This window comes from Coturnix japonica, chromosome 20, assembly GCF_001577835.2.
Source record: "Coturnix japonica isolate 7356 chromosome 20, Coturnix japonica 2.1, whole genome shotgun sequence".
NCBI classification, from domain to species: domain Eukaryota; kingdom Metazoa; phylum Chordata; class Aves; order Galliformes; family Phasianidae; genus Coturnix; species Coturnix japonica.
Genome location: NC_029535.1, coordinates 9,578,185 through 9,594,829, shown reverse-complemented (window position 1 = coordinate 9,594,829; position 16,645 = coordinate 9,578,185). Strand labels below are relative to the sequence as shown.

The 16,645-nt window shown below is 47.5% G+C and overlaps 1 protein-coding gene across 2 annotated transcripts; it reads left to right on the top strand.

Moving 5' to 3' along the window:
• Positions 1-124: 124 nt before the first annotated feature.
• On the top strand, positions 125-16,625 carry NCOA5 (nuclear receptor coactivator 5). Of its 2 annotated transcripts, XM_015881908.1 has the most exons (10): positions 125-241; positions 2,257-2,443; positions 2,999-3,106; positions 6,847-6,913; positions 10,274-10,660; positions 10,921-11,036; positions 11,246-11,378; positions 12,368-12,567; positions 13,709-14,038; positions 14,453-16,625. In XM_015881908.1, the coding sequence occupies exons 2-10, from the start codon at positions 2,281-2,283 to the stop codon at positions 15,097-15,099; spliced, it is 2,151 nt and encodes a 716-aa protein (XP_015737394.1). In that variant the 5' UTR covers positions 125-241; positions 2,257-2,280; the 3' UTR covers positions 15,100-16,625. The 2 variants fall into 2 exon arrangements, with proteins under 2 accessions (XP_015737394.1, XP_015737395.1); XM_015881909.2 differs by lacking the exons at positions 2,257-2,443; positions 2,999-3,106 and having other exon boundaries at positions 148-241.
• The last annotated feature ends 20 nt before the right edge of the window (positions 16,626-16,645 follow it).

Genomic DNA, 16,645 nt, shown 5'->3' with positions numbered 1-16,645 from the left:
GACTACAAATCCCATGGTGCATTGCGGCAGCGGGGCATGCCGGGAGCTCAGCCTCCCTCTCTGGCAGCCATGGCGGCTCGCGTTACGTCAGCGCGTCGCGCCGTGCCGTAAAGCGCGACTGAGCGCCCTCCCTTCCGGCCGCTCTCACGTCCGCGCTTTGCGGCGGCGCCGTGCGACAGCGGCGGTTGGCGCCTTTGTCCTGGCGGGCGGCGGCCTGAGGCGGAGCGGGCCCGGTACGGCGGTAAGTGCGCGGCGGAACGCGAGGAGGGAGGAGCGGAACGCGGAGCTCCGCCCTTCCCGGGGCCGAAGGAGGCGGCGGGCGGCAATGGAGGGCAATGGAGGGACCCCGCGGCCGCTGGGAAGGGCCGGGCCGTGCGGCTCGGAGCCTCGCGGGGCGGTTCGGGTTCCGGGCGCCGCCCGTTTGCAGCCGGTGGGGGTTTATGGGTTCGGTGGTGCGGGGCTGAGCCGCGGTTTGTCTGTATGGAGTGACGGAGCTTCAGGCCCGCTAACACCTCTATCTCCGGGCGGGCCCTGCACAGCGGGGTTGGCCCCGGTCGGTGCTCGGGGTGGGGCAGTGAGTATCCAGGCACAGCATTGATATTGGGGTTCCATCCCAACGCCACCCCCACCTGTAGGAAAAGGACGGGAGTATTGAGGGTTTGTATGCAGGAAGGAAAACGTGCCCATGGCAAATGGGGCGCTGTGTGTGTCTGAGCACGGCCCGAACTGCTGACAGGGCCTTGAGCCCATCCTGGGTATAATAAATGTCCAGGTGCCCACCTGGCTGCTGTGTCCCACGTCCTGCCCTGCAGTGCTCAGGTTCTGTTCTGACCCTGCAGAGCGTTTGGTTTCTATCCCTGTAGGACCAGACCTAATGCCTGTGTAAAGGGAAATGGGGTGGGGGCTGCTGCTCTGGATGGAGTGGGTAAAGCTGTGTGTGTGCGTAGCAGGGAAGCAAACCTACAGGAGGACTGGAGTGAATAAGGTGTGTCAGCACCCATGTTTCCTATTGGTTTGTTGGGTGTTTCTGTTCCCTTCCTGTTCTAGAAGCTCAGTTCATATTGAAACAAAGCGTTGCAGTGGGTGATGATCTGTGCCTTCCTGGTTGTGGGAAGGAGGACAAGTGATACCAATGTAAATCTAACGCTCTTTTAAAATAAAAAAAAACAAAATCATAATCAAAATGGTATGTCTGTAATCCTGAACATGCTCATTTCTCATGCTGAGTGTGGTAGAAATACTCTTGTGGAACCATCTGATGCTCTTAGGTGTGTGGTGCATTTATGTAGGTGATGCTTTCAGATTGCAGTGAACGCAGGTTGTCGTTAGGGGCTGTGTTGGTTGGAGGCATCTCATGGCAGATACCGCAAGTCTCTATTGATTTACTCAACTTCACAGTACTTTATGTTTTTAACTTGAGTTCCTCCCTGTCCTGTATTTCTGCGATGGAAGGGATTGCACTTCACTCTTCAGATAGTTTTCAACCTTGTGGGTTCACCTTTTAATGGTGAGTCCTGGGGAAGGGGGGGCTCCTTTGTTTGGGCTACTGGGTGTTGTGGGTGGGTTTGTTTCCTTCCCAGTGTTATGCTGGAGCTGTTGCTGTTGCTGAATGCTGCTGCTGCCTGTAGGGCTGCTGATGTTCCCAGCTGTGGACCCGCCTGCAGTGGGAGGTGGTGTGGTGTGCTGTGGTGGTGGGGCTGCTCAATAGCAGAATGAATAAGAAACTGCTGTCCCCTATGGGAAAGGGATCCAAGTGTAGTCACTTAAGCACGTTTAAAAGTACCCTGTGACATCTCATTTAAAGCCCATCGAGAAATAATTGGATCCTGTTGTGCGATGTTGAGATGAGCGTTTCCTTTCTGCTTATTAACATACCGCTTAAACCTCAGCACTTCTTACCAGTGAACAGAAGAAAAAGATAAGACGATGGGTGTATCGGAAAGCTGCGTTTTCTTCAGTGAGAAATGAGTTTTAATTCTATTTTAGCTCACAGATAAAACACTAAAACACACCCATGAAGTAGATTAGGCTTCCTACCTCTCTGTATTACAGACAGCTCACCCCAGATGCTGCAGTGCACGTTCTTTGTCCACCTTCTGTGTCAGTTGTGTTAAGTTTTCTCTGGAGCGAAGCTTGCGTCAAACAGCCCCGGTTGGCTTCTAGTCTGCAAAGCTGTTAAGTTTAATCTTGTTCCAGTTTTAATTTGAATGTCGTGGATTGAAATGATATGCGTGGCCATTTCTCTTTTTTGCGAAGAGTTGGATTTGGAACGAAAGCAAAATGGCCCGAGGACGCAAGAGCAATAGCATCAAACAGAGCGACTTCACTAACAGCACCAAACCTCAGGATTTAGAGAGAAGACTTTTTATCGGCAATTTGCCCACAGACCACATGACTCGGGAAGAAATGGAAGAGATATTTTCAAAATATGGCAAAATCAGGGGTTAGTATTTTATCTTATGGCTCTTCGTGGCTGGGAATTCAGTCAGAACTATAACTGTCGTGCTTGTCAAATGCTGCTTGCTGCTGATGAGATGAGTGACTAATGCTTCCCCTCAAAAGTGACCTTTAAATGATAACTTTATCTGTTATCTAAAAGTAATTCTTAGAGTACAGCTGAAACCCAGTGCGTATATACCAGCATGCTTTATCTTTGGGGGCTGCGGTGCGATGTTATATCAAGCAAATCTGCTCTTTCAAGTGACTGCGTTGTCTCTTAATCAAGTCTTGGTCACTTTGTGGGCTGATATTTTTGGTCACTGCCTTGTCAGAAGGAAGTCGATCAGTTTTTGTGGAACTGTTTAAGAAATAAATCTCAGAGTCCTTAAGCTCTGTGTTTTGATGCTGGTAGATTTGGATTTCCCATAGAACCTGCCTAGACTTTTCTAGGCAGAGCCCCTTTGCTTGTTCCAACTGCTGGGGTGATGTGAGGCCTGGGTGTGGGATCCTTGCTGTCCTGTTCTTGTAACTGGTCTTGCCCTGCTGTTAACTTTTCCAGCCCTCAGCATGTACCATGGCTATGGGTTCGTGCAGTATGACCGTCTAGAAGATGTCCAGGCCGCTCTGGACGGTGAGAAGGGCCGCCTTTATAAAGGGTATAGATTAGGTAAGGAAAACTGATCCCTGCTCTCCTACCTTAGCATGTGTTCTGCTAGAGAGAGTGCTTTGCTTCAAAAGCTCTCTGGAAAGATCATGATGTGAAACTTGCCTGGCATTAGTCTAAAGTCACTTTTAGCGGGTATGTATTTTCTTTCTGAGTTATTTGCTGTTAAGTGCTGTGTGGTTCGTCTATAGCGTTTTCTCTTGCTCCCTGGGTCCTGCTCTGAATTTGTTGTGTTAGCATATGAATGGATCCATCACTGATCAACATGTGAGCCCTGGGAAGTGTTGGTTGGAACTTCACCTGTTTAGCACTAAAATTGGTTCATAAGCCATTACTGGGCTGCATCTTGATGGATCCAGAGGAACTGGTCACAATTCAGTGGCCTGTTAGATAAACACACTGAACTTGGATTTTCTTGCATGTGGGGAATAATCTGAGTAGCCCCATTAAATACAAGGTGCTTTAAAAAGGCCTTTTCGGAAAGATGAAAATAACCCTTCTAAATCTGCTGGGAACAAACTGAAACTGAAATGAATGGTTGGAAGCCTGAGCCCGATCTGTTAAATGCAAGAGAAACGTCATTTCCATGATAACTTAAAGAAATCTGTTTGATGCAGGGAGGAATGAAAGGAGCAGTAAATAGGAAGTAACCAGCTCAAGGCTTAAGGTGGAGGTGGTGACCAATGGACAGGGAGGGGAGAAAGCTGCAGGGAGGCATCAGAGCTGGTGCTGTCCTGTCCAAAAGTTGTTACAGGAACAGCTGCAACAGTCTCAAATGCTGATATTTAATTATTTGGAGATAGTCTTAGGAAAGAACACCCAGTCTGCACTTAATGTTTCTTCGTGCTCTTTTTGAAGAGTCGGGTGTTTTTCATACAGTTTCCACTTCAGTAGTAAGCTTAAAAAGAGATTAAAAATGGCAGCTATTAAAACTAGTCCTCCAAAAAGATGAAATCTGACATCTGAGATTCAGTGAAACAAAGACCTCTTGAAGCTCTTGATGTTTTCCTCCAAGCTTTGGCTATTTGGGGTAGTTCTGGGCCCTGATGGAGTGCTGAGGATACCCAGCCTGGCAGCAGCTCCAGCAGTAAGTGGGGTGTGATCCCTTCTTACTGAGTGCCAAGTGAGAGAATGGCCCCAATCCAAGTAAGTCCTGTCAAACTCATATTCCTGTACTGCGAGTTTGCTGGGTAATAGTAGCAGTGTTGATGTAAAGTACTTTTGTAAGATGTTTGGTTTGATTAAGAAGCTAGCGCAATTAAAAGCAACGTAGCATTAAATGGAGTTGAAATGAATTTTGGTGCAGCACGGAAGAAATTGCTCAGTGTTTTGAGTAGTGTTCTGGAAGGGCTGGTTCCTGGCCATGCTGTGTTTTTTGTAAGTGACTTGGAAAGAAAACACATTTTCATGGTTTAAAAGAGGGAATAAAATAATGGAGATTGAGTCACTGATGGTGAAATGATGTGGACTTCTTCCTAAGCTGAATGTAGGCAGAACTGAGCTTTTAATAAAGGCAAATGTGAAGATCTGCACCCAGCAAGAGTGCCTTTGTCATCCTTCCCTCTACCACTGAGGTCTGGGATTTGGGAGGGGGTTGGTACATGGGGGATTTTGCTGCTGGAAGGCTGTGTTCTGGTCCGCCTTGTTCAGAGGGAAAGCGCTAGATTGGAGAAGCATCAGAAGAGTCTGAAGGTGTGAAGAACGTGCCCTAGAGAGAGGCTCAGGGTGATGTGATCTGTGTTCCAGGCAGACCTGGGGATAAACGAGTTGTGGTCTAATAGATGTAGATACGATGAGTCCATAAATGGAAATAAAGAGGTTTTTTCTAACTGCAAAATAAACGATAATTGGACTAATTTATTGGATCTTTGATTTCTGTGCTGTGGAGATTCTTTGGTCAGAATTGGTTGCTTTGCCAAATGATGAACTCTAGGTCAATGCACAGCTTGACTTGAGCTAGGAGTGCAGTTGAAGAACCTGTGTTTGTTCAGAGGGCTGTGCTGTAGGATGGCAGCAGCTCTGACACCTCCAGCTCCTGCAAGATGGAAGATTTTTCCCTTTTTTCCCCTCAGAAGTTTTGTTAGAGTTCAAGTTCTTAATCTGTAAATGCTGTTGGCATGAAATAAAATGTTATTAAATCACTTTGCATAAGGGAAGGATCCCTGTCAGAGGTGTTTTTGTCTCCTGTGAAAATACTTTGTCCAGATCTAAATATCTTCCAAATTAAAAAGGAATTATTTCTGGTATCGGGTGTGAAAAATCACAGTAGGGTTCGATGATTTTTAAACAGAAAAATAAAAACCTTAAACTGAAAATGCAGGTAGTGTCTTGCTTAAGTACAAGAATACTTTATCCTAAAGTCAAATGTTAAGTGAAAAATAAATGCAAGGAAGATAGTGACTTTATGAATGCAGTGTAAGTGTTAGATCTGGTGGCTGATAGCACCAAGTGAAAGGCTTTGAGAGAATTTCTCTTGTTGGATTATGCTGAAAGATCCATAAGTGCTTGAAAGTGTTTTTCCATTGAATAGAGCTGTGTGGGGGTATGTGACTGTTCAGGTTGTGGTGGCAGCCTGTTGTGCTTCCTGCCCTGTGAGTGCTGTCCTGCTGTGTGTGCCTGGCGTTCTGATGGCGTTTGTACCTCTGCCATTCCAATGAGAACAGCCAGAGGAAATAAAAATGAAGTGACCCCTCTTGGAAGTACTGAAGGATAGTTTGGGAAGTTGCAGCCAGAGTTAAAACTCAGTCTGCCTATGAGGCACTGTATGGAATATGTCGCTAGTTTTAAAGTTCTTGCAAGTCAGAGAAGTTTAAAACCACAATACAAACCTAATTTACAGTTGTAATTGTAAGGATCTAGGTTTGCTTTCTTCTTTCAAAAGTTCTCTGAAGATACACTTGGAATCATTTCTGTTTGTCCCTGCCCCCCTCTAGTATATTATTCCATCTTCACTCAGCTGTTACAGAGGGCTGTTTCTTCATTGTGGTGATATTGGCTCCCACTGGTTCAGTTTGGTTTAAGGACAGAACGCTGTTTCTTCAGCTCTCTTTTGTATTTCCCTTCATGGCATTTTTCGTGGAGATCCTCAGAATCCAACCAGTTTTCAAGCTTCTGATCTGTTGCTTCTCTCTGCATCTCAGTAACAGTGGTGCTCTGAGTGCACCGTGTTGATTTCATGAGGAGCTCGTGCTTCAGGCTCCCTGCATCCTGCTTCCTCCTGCAGGACGCTGTGCAATGTCATGCAGCAGTCCCTCAGGAGGCAGTTGCATGTGCCATTTGAGAGCCCTTGCATTACTACCTACAAGGGTAGCAGCATGATCTGTTGAGCAGCTCTGGCTGTGAGTTTAAGACTGTTGGGCACTAGCTTCCTTTCTCAGAGGTCTTCAGACTCCGCTTTTTCTCCTAGAGTCCATGAGTTGTAATCTGTTCGCTCATAGACTGCAGAAGAAAGAGGTCCTCTTATGGAATGAAGAGTCTGGATGTAGACCTGAACATAAAGCGTTAGACATTCACCTGAGCTGTCCGCCCTATTTTGAAATCAGAGAAATCCATGAAAATTTCATTGCATTGTACTACCTAAACTTAATAAAAGAAAACTCTCAAAGTGACAATGTCTCTCTGCTGAATGAATTTTCTTGCACCATCTGGATGTTGTTAAGCTTAAGTTGCTTTCATTTGAATTGTGCTGATGATCTTTTTTTTGTTCCATAGCATTGAACAGATGGGTTGATTATTCTTTACAGATATTAATAAAGCAGCGGACAGAAGAAATATGAATAAGGCTTCATCAAGGTCCAGTCCGGCACGAAGGTAAAGTACCTGGAAGCAGTGAGTTATGCTAGGAAGGTCAGGCTTCTGGGGCACGAGCCCAGCTGCCTGTGCTAAATGTCTGTCTCTCTTCCCTACTGCCACCTCCCCACTCAAATGGAAGCACTCGAGTGAGACAATTGGGATGTGGCTGCTCCACCTCTAAGAGCCCTTCTGGCGCTGACACCTCAGGAGGCACGAGGGAAACCTCATGCTTGCTGCTGTCACTACAGCTAAGTGTTACGTTTTGCAGCACAGGTCGTAAGAGACTTGTGAGGAAGAACTTGGTATTTACTCCTGACTCAAGCTTCAGGATGTGAGGCACGTGTATGTGCCATGTAGAGATGGCTGAGGGGCTGTGGTCTTCTCAATGAAGAGAACGACAGGATCTTGCCTCTTCTGTTACCAAAGGCTTCCAGTATTGAAATGAGACTGGAGAAGTGCATGCAGGTGAAGCGCAAGGCAGTGTACGTGTCTCTGTATTACACTGACCAGCTGTGTGTGTACTTCATTGTCAGTGCAGAGCCAGCCCTGGTCTCTGCAGTTACACCCATAGGGGCGCTTCTACCTGCTGCCTCTGGCTTCCTACCCCTGCATGGGAACACAGCTCACGCACACCCTCTGCATATGAAGTCACAGGCATGTGGATGAAGACCTCCTTTTCCTTCTGGTAGCTCTGCCAGGGAGTGCTTGAAGACATGCTCTGTTCACCATTTGGTATAAGGTGTGCATTTTCTCCAGTTATAGTATAAAGCTTTGCACCCAAAGGAGTGTCACATCTGGATTTGAAAACAATCAAGCTCTCACGTGCCCAGTGTGTTCTACTCCCTTGACCTGATTGGGGAAAAAAAGAAAAAGCAGCAACAAATGGGGAAGAAAGTGTGACTGGCAAAACATCTACCACCAAAACTCAGAGCATCTGCACTCCTTGATATTTTGTACATGCTGCATTTCTCCTGCACAGGGCCAAGAGCATGGACAGCAGGCCCAGGAAAAGCTTCATGCACGAGGCCAGGTGTTAAGTTATGGATGCAGCAAGCCATGGGCCTGGGCACTGCTGGATGTGCTTGGTAGTTGCATGAAAACCCCAAGAATGCCAAAGGTGCTGGTGGCAGACCCTTGGCCTTGGTGATGCTGCAGCGTGTGATGACAGAGGTGCCCAGGTAGTGGTGCAAGTGTGAGAAGTAGGTGCCAATGCCACAGCTGTTGGACCTCAGGCCGTGTTGCAGAGGACGTGTGGCTGGCACCAGTGCTGTGGGCATTGGGATCTGTGTGATCCTGCACACACACGAGTCTGTGCCCCTAAGGAGCACTGAAGGCACATGAGCACTGGGACTGGACCGCCACCATGGCTGCCAAAGACGTAGGTGCATTGCCACAGGACTAAGCTGGTGCTGTGGATGCCATGGCCCTCCCGTACTGCTGGCACTTGGTTCCAAGCAGCAGCAGAGGCTTGGACAATGATAAGGATGCAGGCATTGAGTTGTGAGCAAGGCAGCAGAGACCGGACTCTGGACCACGCTGCAGGTGTGTAAACAGCAGCTGCTGGGGTGTGGGGTTCTGAGCCCTGCCACAGGCCTAGGCAGCGGTGTGGGCACTGCAGGAGTTGGGCTGCAGTGGTGGAGGCAGGAGGCTGCTGTGCCTTCATGCCTCTGCTGGCAGCAGGTCAGAAAGCAGAGGGACCCAACCCACTGCCACGTCTGTAGTTACGCTGCAGTTGTGCACTGTTCGTTGTGAATCTTTGTCTCTGCAGATAACGTGGCCTCTTCTGGTCACCCCCGCCCCAGATGGAATAAATGTCATATTGCAAAACAATTACTCTGCATCTGGCTGTTTTGCTACATAGTCTTGCAACTACAGAAAGGTCAGATACTCAGTATCCATCGGAGCAAATCCCCATGTTTTCCCTGAGCTTCTGCTGTCACTCATTGCAGGATGGGGGAGGAGGGGGCAGGGGAAGGCAACAAGCATCTCCTGTGGGCTGTGGTTTTGTACAGATCTCAAACAAAAAGCGGCTTTGTGTGCCCAAGAGAGTGAAGGAGAATGCACTTGCTTCTTAATGAGCACAGTGTTTCTATAAGGGGAAAAAGCAGTATGTGCTTTCGGCGGCATTATGGTAGTGTGTCCCAGTATTTGTTTTGTGTATGAAATACAGAACCACAACAATCCTTTGTACCTCCCACAGCAGCTGGGTGTATAAGCCACCAACGTCTGCACTTGGCTCTGCACATCCTTCTCACTGTCTGCTCTACCTCATACTGAAGTGTGAGTGCATCTGACTTGTTGCTCCTGCTGTCTTCTCCAGCTGGCTACAAAGACAATACACTGTAGTGGAAGTGGATTTACGTTCTGCTTATCTTTCATGAACTAGATGAGTCTGATAGAAGACTTTCTATTTACAAAACAGACTTGAAAATGCTTTTTTTTCCCCCTTTCCCTATGGTTGCCAGTATCATGGGGAAAGAACATTTCAAGCACGTGAATCTTAGTAGTTTCTTGGCAAGATTTTATTAGGTTTGGTTTAGGCTACAGTAAAAGTTGTGTTTTCTTTGGAAAACAAATTATGGCCTGGAGAAAAACCTACCCCTGTGGAAAAGATGAAGCCTGGAACATCGCTCTCTCCTCTGAAGATGACGTGGTACAAAGTCTGAATGAGGTGGATCATTCAGATGTGACAGAGAATCCTGCTCTCGATGGTGATGTGCTGTTGGTTGGGTTTGATACCCTTTTAACATGGGGCATCATAAGACTGAATTTCTACAGCATCTGCCCGTTCCCTGTTGGGACACATCGTTAGCTCATTGTTTCTGCTCACAGCACAGAACCAACCACAACATGAGCCTCTGTGTCATTGCTCCCAGCCAGCTCTTTTTGAATCATGTGCCAGTAACAAATGATTTCAGGTGTTCTGCTGGTGGTGACTTATGAATTTAACGGATCCTTTGAATGCTTCTAGCTGTTCCATGTTTCTGGGTAATAGGATACAGCACCTTACATTTTTCTCAAGGAATTTGCAAGTACACGTCTGATAGATGATCCATAGCTGACCTTGGAGGCCAGAGGCCTTGAAATGGTGGTTTCAGAAGTGCCTGTTCACTCCTTCCACAGGTGTTGTACAGTTTTAGTGATGCTCCAGTAGGGAGCTTTCTTGGAATCGTTTAACTGAGATAAATGTTGTCATTAAGAAACTTCTTCTCCAAACGTGTTTGCTTTGAGAAATGTGTTTTGGGGCAGTTCTTGTTATGGGATTGGAGGGAGGATTTGGTTACTGAGAGAAGGTTCGTTTTGGTATCTCAGGTAAGAGATCTGGGGGTAAACTGCATTATCAGTGGTCTAACAGAGTTTCCCTGGTGTTTTCCTCAGAGAGCCTTATACCTATGGGGATGGCCGCGATAACAGACGCGATCGCTCCCCTCTTCGGGGGAGCCCACGGAGAGACCCCAGAGATGGCAGGGATGGTAGAAACGGGCGAGATTCCAGAGACACTCGAGACATTCGAGCCAGAGACTTTCGTGATGCCAGAGACCACAGAGACCCTCGGGACCTGCGAGACCTTCGCGACCCCCGGGATATCAGAGATCCAAGGGACCTGCGGGACCCTCGTGATACCAGAGAGTTTCGTGACCCACGGGAGCCGCTGTATGATCGATACAGGGATCCACGGGACATGAGGAATCCAAGAGACATGAGGGATCCACGGGACATGAGGGATCCACGGGATATGAGAGACCCTCGGGACCCTATGTACAGGTAATACCTCAGGATGCTATTTGCCCACATGGTTTTATGGCATTCTTACCTTGTGGTTATATCAGTTTGAGTGATCAGTTTGAGTTTTCTTCAATGTAGGAAAATCGCTCTGGTTGAGGGTTGTTTGTGTCTCAAGGGAAACAGCTGGGTGTCTCAGAAGTGAAATTTGAGGAAGGTTTGCATGTGATACACTGACAAAAGTCTTTGCCTGAGCTTACATTGGAGCATGGGAACCATTGCTGCTTCTGTCGATGTTGCAGGCGAGATGAGCCTTATGACCGTTACCTCCGCATGGATGATTACTATCGGCGGAAGGACGACTCTTACTATGACCGTTACAAAGAGCATTTTGACAGAGCACCAGGGAATTCAGAAGGTTAGTACCTGGGGGACTGATGTCTTAATGGGCAGATCCACATTCTCCTCTGGGAGGGTGTAGATGTCTGCAGTGCTAAAGACGGATATATCCACAGCACGTTGCCTTCTGTGCCACTAGGTGGCTTGGAGACTGAGCACAGCTGTGTGCACCTCACTGCTCTGAGCAGATCCAAAGTGCATTGTTTGTTCTGTCTTTCTGTGGCCCAGTTTCAGACCGTCTGAAGCGAGAGGAACGCCGCCGAGAGGAGCTGTACCGTCAGTACTATGAGGAAATCAAGAGGCGTTTTGATGCTGAGAGACCTGTGGATTGTTCTGTGATAGTGGTGAACAAACAGACAAAGTAAGAAAGTAGTTATGACCACTTTTGTTGTTGAGCGGTGGTAGATGATGGAGTTAAGCTTAGTCATGCCTTGGAGCTCTTACAGATTCCTTTGAGAAGAGTGACTTTAGAGCCTTCAGTAAAGCTCATTTTTGTGTGGTTTTCTTTTGCTGTTCTGGGAAGGCTGAGTGGTTGAAGAGGAGGAGAAATATCGTTATATCTTGCACTTTACTTCTCTTCTTGTCAGCTAACAGCACATCTCCCAAAACTTTATATACTCTTCATATAACCCTACTGTCATGATAAGCTATAGCAGCCCATGAATAACAGAACTCATTAACATGTGCCAATCTGCAGATAGCACAGAGATGTTGTTGATGTGGAGTCACAAGGTTGTTCATTTCAGAGCTCCTGCTGGATTGAAAGGAGCTAAAATTTGACTGTTTTAACTCCATTCAGTCAGTGGTTATCTGATCTAGATTACTAAGTCAGATACCACTCAATACTACTAATACAATGTGCAAGACATATAAAATCGCTGGTGACAGCAGTCATGAATGTTATCAAAAGCACGTATATAATTAACAAGGAAATTCTCATGCAGCAGTCTGAACTCTCAAACCTTTTTACTGCATTAAATTGTGAAATTGTTAATGTAGAAATAAAAATGCAGGCTGTGCCAGTAGAAATATAAGCTTGCTTTTGCAATGTGAGGGCTGAAAGCAGTTTTAGGAGTCAGATAGACTTGTGTAAAAAATGCTGGCATGTCTGTGGTTTGCAGAGCAAGCACTGTGCTGGGAACAAGGGGTTATTCCTGCACCTGGTACAGTGCAGGGAGTGCTGTAGTGATGGCACTGGTCTGATGTCTGTCTACAAATGAGTATATTGAAAAGTAGTGAGGATGAGTGAATCAGGGAAAAATGAATCTGAGATGCAGCCCATGAATGTGCAAGGGTTTGTTTCTGTATGTTTCTGACTTGTTAAACTCTGCTGGCTTTGCTTTGTGGTAGGGAGTATGCGGAGTCAGTGGGGCGGAAGGTGCGGGACCTGGGCATGGTGGTGGACCTGATCTTCCTCAACACAGAGATGTCACTGACACAAGCCCTGGATGATGTGAGCAGAGGAGGATCTCCTTTTGCCATTGTCATCACTCAGCAGCATCAAGTTCACCGTTCTTGCACTGTTAACATCATGTTTGGCACCCCACAAGGTACTGAGGTCTTAGTAGATTGCATGGGCTTGTGGTCACTCTGAACTGCACTAAGTACCACTATAGAAGAATTATCCTCTAATAATTCTCCTTCTGTGCTGTGACTTACTGATCTATTAATGACTCGATGGCATGACATAAACGTGAATGTTATTCTTTCTGAAATTCTATAATACCTTATTTGTCCCTCATCAAAAGGACTGCTTAATTTCTGCCATGAGAGAATCTTGTCAGAGGGTTGTGCAGGAGAGCCAGTCATTTGCTATGCTCATAAACCTGTTTATGCATTGTTCACAGAGGTAGATTTTTGGCTTCAGTGAAGCTTTCAAAGGCCTCTTCTTTATTGTATTCTCAAGTAGTTTTTGTTGGATTCATCTTGTGGTAGAGAACACTTGAATGCACGCTCATTGCTTTTTGTTTGCTTACTGATTGAAGAAGCCCAGTTTCTTTTAACATCTGTTGCAGCTGCAGTGTGGTGTTTCTCTCAATTCCAGCAGACATGCAGCTCAAGCACGCTTTCAGTGGGCTTTCTACAGCCTTTTGTTTTAGTCCTTGACTCCTTTAGTTCAGCATCTGTTTCCCTGCCAAGGTTTCTCCTTCAGTGGAGCGAGCAGTGTATCACATCTGGTAAGAACTCTGGCAATTGATTCATGCACAGATCTTTGCTAGGGATTAAATGTGCTGCACTTGAACTTGATAACATATCGCTCTGACTGTGCTGCTCTGGGAACTGGAGATGTGCCTTGAGAGTGCAGTTCTGGAGCCTGTCCGAAGGCTCATCCAGTTGAACGGCTGGAAGTGTCTCTTCTCAGAGCACAGAGAATTTGTGTGAAAGGTAGAGGGAGCTGTTTCTCTTTTTATTTGGATGAGAAGCATGAAGGGCCTTTCTAGGCTGGTACTAAACCTTCTCAGAGCCGTCAGGTGCAGAAGGAAGGGTTGGCCTTGCTGGGTGGTAGCAGTGAGACTTTTGTTGGCTTAGGAAATGGAACTCTTGCTGTGTGCCAAGGGAGCTTCTTGCATCTGTGCTTACAATCCCTGGAGGTGCCTGCCTGCTGAATGAGATACGCTGGTGTGAGTGAGGGAAGGCACCTCCAGCTAATACTGCTTTGTTTTACTTACAGTGTTTCTTTTCCTTGTGCAGAGCACCGCAACATGCCCCAAGCTGACGCCATGGTGCTGGTGGCCAGGAATTATGAGCGCTACAAAACAGAGTCACGGGAGAAGGAGCGTGAGGAGATCGCCCGGCAGGCTGCCAAGATGGCAGATGAGGCTGTTCTGCAGGAGAGAGAGCGCCCGCCCGCCGTGGAGGAGGGGGCCAGAGGGGGCCACCCCCACCCTCCAGGCATTCAGACTCTCTTGAACCTTCTGGCAGACAATCGCTATTTAACTGCTGAGGAGACTGATAAAGTAATTAATTACTTGAGAGACCGGAAGGAAAGGTTACTGAGGGGGAACACTGATTCTCTGCAGGGTAAGTGTCTCAGCCCTGAATGACACTAGTAGTCGTATGGTTTTGTGGGTTCTCTGGTCTGGGACAGGACATCAACACGGGTTACAGAGGAGTCCTGTTCTTGTAACATTCTTACAGAGTGCCTTTTGTTATGGAGGCGGATGTGTCTCCAGGAGTCCTGAGACTATTCTGATCTTTCATGTGACAGAAGTTTTATATGGGATTCTCTCAGGGAAACCGCAGTGCTCCCTGACTGGTTTGGCAGCTATGCAAAAGGCAACAGTTCTGTCCAGTGGTTTGGGTTCCCCAGAGCTGTGCAGCATTTCTGATTAGAGGGTGGCTATTTCCTATGTCCTTGGTAGTTCTAGTTTCCTTTAGGTGCCTCTTCAAGGACATCATCTATGGAGCTTTAACTCCCTTTCTTTTCTTTCCCAGCACCCATGTCGAGACCATCTCTGGGAGCACCTTCAACACCGTCTCTGGGCAGTCAATCCAACCTTCCAAGCTCTCAGACTCATCAGGGTTCACAGCCTCTGGTTTCTGCTCCTTCTGTTCCAGCATCCTCTGCTAATCCCCAGCAGGAGCTCCAGGCAAAAATCCTCAGTCTCTTCAACAGCGGGGCGGCAGCAGCTGTGGCAAACAGCAGTTCTGCACCCACCGTGGGCACGTCGGGTGGCACTCCGAGCCAGAACTTCACTAACATGACCAGCAATCAGGCCCGATCAGCACCAATGAGTGCTGGAAATTTAAACCAGGCTCAGCAGAGATTGCAAACTCCAAACACGCAGATTCCTTCTCTCCAAGGCCCTTCAAGAAATGCAGGTCCAAGACCTGGAGCTCCTCCACCAGCTCAGTCACTTTATGGTCAGCACCAGAATCGTCTCCCTGCGCCTGGCAATGTACCTGCCCAAAGGCCGGTATCGTCTGGTATCAACTTTGACAACCCCAGTGTACAGAAAGCCTTGGACACCCTTATCCAGAGTGGTCCTGCACTCTCCCACCTAGTGAGTCAGACAGTGGCCCAGGGGCGAGCAGGGTCCTCTACCCAGCAACCTATGGGTTCCTACCAGCGACACTATTAAAGCTGAGCTGTCAAACCCTTTCCCCTACCCTTTGTCATTCCATATTTCTAGCTGTTTAAAGAGTCTCCTGTCCTTGATGTGGGACAAATGCCCCTGGATATGCATGTCCTCTCCACTTTGTTGAGAGTGTACTCCCAGTGGCATTGCTGCTGAGTGTTACTAGTGCTGCCCTTCCTCACCTTGGTCTGGATAGCAGTGTTTGGAGAAGTCTCTTCTGTTTTCTCAGTGGCAGGATATGCGGAGAGCCACTTTGGGCATTCACTTGTTCTGTCCAAGCCCAGGAGTTGCTACAATGACAGCCCTACATATTCCTCTCTCCTGTCCATGGGTGCACCTTCATGTTGTGGTGCATTCTGGTCTTAGTTTAGTTTCTGGCCCATTTTGGGGAAAATGATGCAGGACTGAAAAGAGCAGCACCCTGACTGGGCCTTCCTGGAGCTGCAGGCGTTTGGAACGGGCACTTATTTGCATTTCTTTGTTTCTTTTATTTCTTTTCCTTTTAATGCCATGTAAGCTGGTTTCAGAGGGAAATGCAGTGGCAGCACTAAGAACTGAACTGACGTGGCTGACTGCTGTTCTGTAAGCCAGGACAGCACTGTGTAGTCCTGCAGCTGGGCTGTCCTGTCCTGGCACAGCGAGGCTGGCAAAAGCACTTCACCTTGCCTGGCATGTGGGAGCTGACAGTTTTGTTCTGCCTGCGATGGTGGATCTGAAACAGGAGATCTTCCAGCCAAGGCAGAGATCTTAAACGGTCTATTGACTGAACAAAATCAGCCCTGCACCCAAGTAGCCCATTTTGAGATCAGTCTATTAAATTTCATGTACTAATTTCCTTTCCTTTCCTTATAATCTTGCTTTGGGACAGCTGGTTACACTGCCCAGCAGCTCAGCCACAGCCACGCTGTTGTGCTGCTGGTCCTGTCTGCAGCCACTTCCCAGGTGGTCATCGTCTGCTCTCCAAAGCTTCACCTTGGTTGGTGTTTTGTCCATCTCAGGTGGGAGGCAGCGCCAACATGCAATACTAGAATTCCATGTGTCCTGCCAACACTTTGGTAGCTGCAGCGGGCAGTGGAGTGGGTCAGGCAGTGATAGTTCACCGTGTTTTTAACCAGTAACATGCTTTGATACCAGAACACAGAACTTCTCGAACCACGCGGTCCTTCTTGCACAGCCTTCCTGGGGTCTGTAGGTTTCCTGCAGAACCAAAGGATGCTGAGAAAGCAACGTTCTTGGAGCAGAGGATGTTCTTGTCCAAGGTGGTTTGTGTTGTAGCATTTTTTTCTCTCTGTGCTGTTAACGAAAGGACGTTACTTTTTAATAAAAAGGCAGGAAAAACGTTGTGTTGCATTTGATTTATGTGCTTAGAGCAGTTTGAGTGCTGCTGTGCTGCTGCTCTGCTCTGCTTATTTTGCTGTGCTTGCTGTTACTCTCTTCCAGGTTAAGTGCTTCAGGCCTTGCCTGGTGCTGGATGCAAAGGGGAAAGCGTGCAAACCTTACTGTGCCCTCATCTGGGACTATTTTGGTCTGTCTCCGTTCATCACACTTT

Bases quoted from the DNA above. Each gene is read 5' to 3' on its own strand.
- NCOA5 (XM_015881908.1), top strand. From the start codon at position 2,281: ATGGCCCGAGGACGCAAGAGCAATAGCATCAAACAGAGCGACTTCACT. The intron at 2,444-2,998 runs GTTAGTATTTTA...TAACTTTTCCAG, and splicing joins AAAATATGGCAAAATCAGGG to CCCTCAGCATGTACCATGGC. The intron at 11,379-12,367 runs GTAAGAAAGTAG...GCTTTGTGGTAG, and splicing joins GTGGTGAACAAACAGACAAA to GGAGTATGCGGAGTCAGTGG.